The 6047-nt window shown below is 35.5% G+C and overlaps 1 protein-coding gene across 3 annotated transcripts; it reads left to right on the top strand.

The window, feature by feature from the left end:
* Window positions 1-97: 97 nt before the first annotated feature.
* On the top strand, window positions 98-4666 carry Nup44A (nuclear pore complex protein Nup44A). Of its 3 annotated transcripts, none has more exons than XM_081992094.1 (6): window positions 98-308; window positions 504-660; window positions 951-1094; window positions 2985-3336; window positions 3740-3905; window positions 4304-4666. In XM_081992094.1, exons 1-6 carry the CDS (start codon window positions 198-200, stop codon window positions 4493-4495), a joined length of 1122 nt encoding a protein of 373 aa, XP_081848220.1. In that variant the 5' UTR covers window positions 98-197; the 3' UTR covers window positions 4496-4666. The 3 variants fall into 3 exon arrangements, with proteins under 3 accessions (XP_081848220.1, XP_081848219.1, XP_081848218.1); XM_081992093.1 differs by having other exon boundaries at window positions 3740-3897; window positions 4295-4544; XM_081992092.1 differs by having other exon boundaries at window positions 3740-3897; window positions 4268-4544.
* The last annotated feature ends 1381 nt before the right edge of the window (window positions 4667-6047 follow it).

Here is a 6047-nt window from a genome sequence, read left to right as displayed (position 1 = left end):
ACGTGACATGACTACTCTGTCTAAAACTGTGAGTGCGACAAAGACAACAACTGATCCAGCACACACACTGACAGATGACAGAACAAAAACACAATACATTTTTTAGGTTAGATTTTTTTGTTTGGACTGCTTAAACAATTTAAAGGAAAAAAAAAGGGTTTCAGGTGGTTTTTAGGCGAGTAATTCGGCTTGCAAGGATGTTTGAGTGTCAGGAAATTTCGGCCGAACACAAAGACCTAATCCACGACGTGTCTTTCGATTATTACGGCGACCGAATGGTCACTTGTTCCAGTGATCAGTATGTGAAGGTAAATTTGCTGGTTTTTTTGGGGTAATTTTCGGCTTTTTCACCCTCAATTCGGTTATTTTGTGGGTTGGTTTACGCGTGGGCTTAGCTGGGTAAGCTACACTAGCAGTCCTGGCGCTTTCCTACTAAATGACTCGGTTTTGGTCATCTTGCTTTCTACTCAACCATAACTCTGTTAAAAACTGAATTTTTGTAGGTTTGGGATAAAAATAAAGACGGACACTGGACGCTAACGTCCAGTTGGAAAGCCCACAGTGCCTCGGTATGGAAAACTACATGGGCCAACCCAGAATTCGGACAGGTTTTGGCTACTTGTTCCTTTGATCGGACGGCAGCAGTTTGGGAGGAAATTGGTAAGTTCTATAACCTCAAAATTAACCTTTAAAATTGCCTTAAATATATCAAAACAAGCCCAAAAAGATTTACAAATACTGCCTGCAGCTTAATGGCTGATTGTGATTTCAACACGGATTTCATCCTATTGGGTATAATTTTTGACACTTCTGACAAGTTTGACAGTTTAGACAATGACGTTTCATACGTCAAAGTCATTCCATAAAGCTATCAATGTAATTGTTGAGATGTAGCACTGTTTTGTGCACGTTTACACTTTTTTTTTAACTAACAAATTGTCGTAAAACAGTTGGAGACACTCCAGGACCGGGTAAACGCGGTCAAAGACACTGGGTGCGTCGCACCAATCTGGTGGATTCGCGCACGTCAGTCACTGACGTGAAATTTGCGCCCAAACAGCAAGGTTTACAACTGGCAACATGCTCGGCCGAAGGTATGTTCCTTTTGTCGCGTTGAATCCACTCTATCCATGGAATTTTGACGTTTAGTTGGTTTTGACAGCTGTCACGACTGTCAAAATCAAATTTGACAGTTATGACGTTTAGTCACACTTTAATATTGATCTTGAGGTCCCGTGACAGTCTCGTGAAAGTAGAAAATGTCAAACGAATGCGTTTCTTTGATTAATTGCACTGCAAGTTGTGTTTACAGCTCCATCGAGCCAAATTTGACAGTTGTGACGTTAACAAACTGTTGAATACTTTGCTTACGTCACGTGACAACTGTCAAAAGTCACTCACCAGTCAAAATAACAGAACTAGTACAGTTAAAGTACAGGAACAACATTTCAGTGCAACGTCATCTTTATTGTCAAATTGTGACGTTATTTTGACAGTTGACGCTACAGACTTTTTATGGCAGTCAAAAGGTAGTTTAAAGGGCTACAATTTGGTAAAAACTCGAGTGACGTAACTGTCAAAATAACTGAACTACAAGCTGTCAAAGTGCAGGAACAACATTTCAGTGCAACGTCACCTTTATTGTCAAATTGTGACATTATTTTGACAGTTGACACTACAGGTTTTTGATGGTAGTCAAAAGGCAATTTAAAGAGCTACAATTTGGTAAAAACTCGAGTGACGTAACTGTCAAAATAACAGAACTACAAGCTGTCAAAGTGGCCAAAATGCAGGAACAACTTTTCAGTGCAACGTCACCTTTATTGTCAAATTGTGAGGTTATTTTGACAGTTGACGCTACAGACTTTTTATGGCAGTCAAAAGGCAGTTTAAAGGGCTACAATTTGGTCAAAACTCGAGTGACGTAACTGTCAAAATAACTGAACTACAAGCTGTCAAAGTGCAGGAACAACATTTCAGTGCAACGTCACCTTTATTGTCAAATTGTGACATTATTTTGACAGTTGACGCTACAGGTTTTTGATGGTAGTCAAAAGGCAGTTTAAAGGGCTACAATTTGGTAAAAACTCGAGTGACGTAACTGTCAAAATAACTGAACTACAAGCTGTCAAAGTGCAGGAACAACATTTCAGTGCAACGTCACCTTTATTGTCAAATTGTGACATTATTTTGACAGTTGACGCTACAGGTTTTTGATGGTAGTCAAAAGGCAGTTTAAAGGGCTACAATTTGGTAAAAACTCGAGTGACGTAACTGTCAAAATAACAGAATTACGAACTGTCAAAGTGGACAAAGTGCCGGAACAACATTTCAGTGCAACGTCACCTTTATTGTCAAATTGTGACATTATTTTGACAGTTGACGCTACAGGTTTTTGATGGTAGTCAAAAGGCAATTTAAAGAGCTACAATTTGGTTAAAACTCGAGTGACGTACTGTCAAAATAACAGAATTACAAACTGTCAAAGTGGACAAAGTGCAGGAACAACATTTCAGTGCAACGTCACCTTTATTGGCTCATTGTGACGTTATTTTGACAGTTGACCTTACAGATTTTTGATGGTAGTCAAAAGGCAGTTTAAAGGGCTACAATTTGGTAAAAACTCGAGTGACGTAACTGTCAAAATAACAGAATTACGAACTGTCAAAGTGGACAAAGTGCCGGAACAGCGTTTCAGTGCAACGTCACCTTTATTGTCAAATGGTGACGTTATTTTGACAGTTGACGTGACTGTAAGCCACGCTGTCAAGTGTCATAACTGTCATTTAACGTCGCAACTGTCAAATTTGACTTTGACAGGGAGTTTTGACAGCTGTCAGGTGATCTGAGCAGAGAACGAGACCGTTCAGTGTTCCGCGCGACCTTTTCGCATTTTCTCGACAATTTTTCCCGGAAAATTCCCGTGGATCGAGTGTAGATTCGAACAATTCGCGAACGGACCATGGAATTTGGTAGATTTCCAGGTATCATACGAATCTACGAGGCGCCGGACGTGATGAACCTGAGCCAGTGGACGTTGCAGCACGAGATTCAGTGCAAATTGCCGCTGAGCTGTCTGAGTTGGAATCCGAGCTTGTCGCGCGCGCATCCGCCCATGATCGCGGTGGGCAGCGACGAACCGCCCACCACGCCGGGCGGCAAAGTGTTCGTGTACGAGTACAGCGAAAACGGGCGGAAATGGATCAAATTGGAGACGCTGGGCGGCGTCACCGAGCCCGTGCACGATTTGGCCTTCGCCCCCAATTTGGGCAGGTCGTTTCACATTTTGGGCGTGGCCACCAACAATGTACGGATCGTTAATTTAACACCAGTCGAGTGAGTTTAGACACGTCCAAATAAAAAATGTATTATTTTTTTTTTTTTTTGTGAATTTTAAAAAAAATTTTTTTTTGGATTTTTTATATTATTCTAATTTATTTTTTTTAATTTTTGAATTTTTTTTATTTTTTGTTTGTTTTTTAATTTTTAATTTTTAATTTTTTTTAAATATTATTTTAATTTATTTTTTTTAATTTTTGAAATTTGTTTATATTTTTTTTTTTTGGTTTGTTTTTTAATTTTTTTTTTTTTTTTAATTTTTAATTTTTTATTTTTTTTAAATATTATTTTAATTTTTTTTTTTTAATTTTTGAAATTTGTTTATATTTTTTTTTTTTGGTTTGTTTTTTAATTTTTTTTTTTTTTAATGTTTTTTTTTTTATATTTTTTTTTCTTTTAGTGACGAACAATCTCAGCAAAGCGGTTTGTCTAAACTGGAGGTGCAAACGGTTGCGCAATTCGACGAGCACGGATCGACCGTTTGGCGGGTTTGTTGGAACGTCAACGGATCCGTTTTGTGTTCCAGCGGCGACGACGGATGCGTACGCATGTTTCGAAGTAAGTATGACATCTGTCAAAAAAAAAAAAAAAAAAAAAAAAAATTCAAAAAAAAAAAAAAATTTAAATAAAAAAAATATCAAAAATTAAAAAAAAAAAATTTAAATAAAAAAAATTTTAAAAATTAAAAAAACAAATTTCCTTGAAAATTAACAAAAAAAAATAATTAAAAATTAAAAAAAACTAAAAATTTCAAAAATTAAAAAAATATAAAAAAAAAGTTAAATAAAAAAAATTCAAAAATTAAAAAGTAAATTTCTTTGAAAAATAAAAAAAAATAATAATAAAAAAAACAAAAAAAAAATTAAATATTAAAAAAAAATAAAAATTAAAAAAAAAAAAAAAAAAAAAAATTAAAAAACACACACAGTTCAATATTTTGATTTCCACGGTTTAGTATACGGAAAAAACAACGTGGAAACAAGAGGCGGCACTGAAAGGGGACGGTAACCAAGTGCCGACGGCGATGGAGGCCGCCCAAAGTTCCGCCCAACCGATACCGCCGCAAGGATCGCCCGTCAGTTCGATTGCCGCCCAAACTGCTAGGTACATCAAATTGGGAACGATCGCCCAACCGAGTCGCGAACATCGCTACTAACGCTAGTTGCGCGAATATTCAGATGGGCGAACGTTATTTAAGTCTGAAATGCACGCGTTCCTAATTGGCCATAACAGTGTCAGCTGTCAAATGTCAGCTGTACGTCATTAAGGTGTTCTCCATGCGCCTCATCTCCTCACTTTTTGTACCAATTATACTGCATAACATTTTTGGTTTTTTTTTCTTTTTTTACCCCAAATTTTGAATGAAAACTCCTGTAGGTGAGTGAGGAAAGTGATTCTCTACGATTCACACAAAAAATTGCGTCGATAACTCAATTGGTTCCTGAAATATCATAATTCGAACATAAATACCACTTTTTTAGTAAACTTTCAAAAACAGTTTACTTTAAGCTTATGAAAAGTAGTGAAGGACTAAAGCTAGGAAAGTGAATTTTGGATACGTTATTCTCCATTAAATTCTCTACAATTCACACAAAAAATTGCGTCAATAACTCAATTGGTTCCTGAAATATCATAATTCAAACATAAATGCCACTTTTTAAGTAAACTTTCAAAAACAGTTTACTTTAAGCTTATGAAAAGTAGTGAAGCACTAAAGCTAGGAAAGTGAGTTTTGGATACGTTATTCACCATTAAATTCACTACAATTCACACAAAAAATGGCGTCGATAACTCAATTGGTTCCTGAAATATCATAATTCAAACATAAATACCACTTTTTTAGTAAACTTTCAAAAACAGTTTACTTTAAGCTTAAGAAAAGTGGTGAAGGACTAAAGCTAGGAAAGTGAATTTTGGATACGTTATTCACCATTAAATTCACTACAATTCACACAAAAAATGGCGTCGATAACTCAATTGGTTCCTGAAATATCATAATTCAAACATAAATACCACTTTTTTAGTAAACTTTCAAAAACAGTTTACTTTAAGCTTAAGAAAAGTAGTGAAGCACTAAAGCTGGGAAAGTGAATTTTGGATACGTTATTCTCCATTAAATTCACTACAATTCACACAAAAGATTGCGTCAATAACTCAATTGGTTCCTGAAATATCATAATTCAAACATAAATACCACTTTTTAAGTAAACTTTCAAAAACAGTTTACTTTAAGCTTATGAAAAGTGGTGAAGGACTAAAGCTAGGAAAGTGAATTTTGGATACGTTATTCACCATTAAATTCACTACAATTCACACAAAAAATGGCGTCGATAACTCAATTGGTTCCTGAAATATCATAATTCAAACATAAATGCCACTTTTTAAGTAAACTTTCAAAAACAGTTTACTTTAAGCTTATGAAAAGTAGTGAAGCACTAAAGCTAGGAAAGTGAGTTTTGGATACGTTATTCACCATTAAATTCACTACAATTCACACAAAAAATGGCGTCGATAACTCAATTGGTTCCTGAAATATCATAATTCAAACATAAATACCACTTTTTTAGTAAACTTTCAAAAACAGTTTACTTTAAGCTTATGAAAAGTGGTGAAGGACTAAAGCTAGGAAAGTGAATTTTGGATACGTTATTCTCCATTAAATTCACTACAATTCACACAAAAAATGGCGTCGATAACTCAATTGGTTC

This window comes from Ips typographus, linkage group LG14 (genome assembly GCF_016097725.1).
Source record: "Ips typographus isolate SLU linkage group LG14, UJ_Ityp_2.0, whole genome shotgun sequence".
Lineage (NCBI taxonomy): Eukaryota > Metazoa > Arthropoda > Insecta > Coleoptera > Curculionidae > Ips > Ips typographus.
Note: the sequence above shows the minus strand (reverse complement) of the source record. Positions and strands in the feature narration are given on the sequence as shown.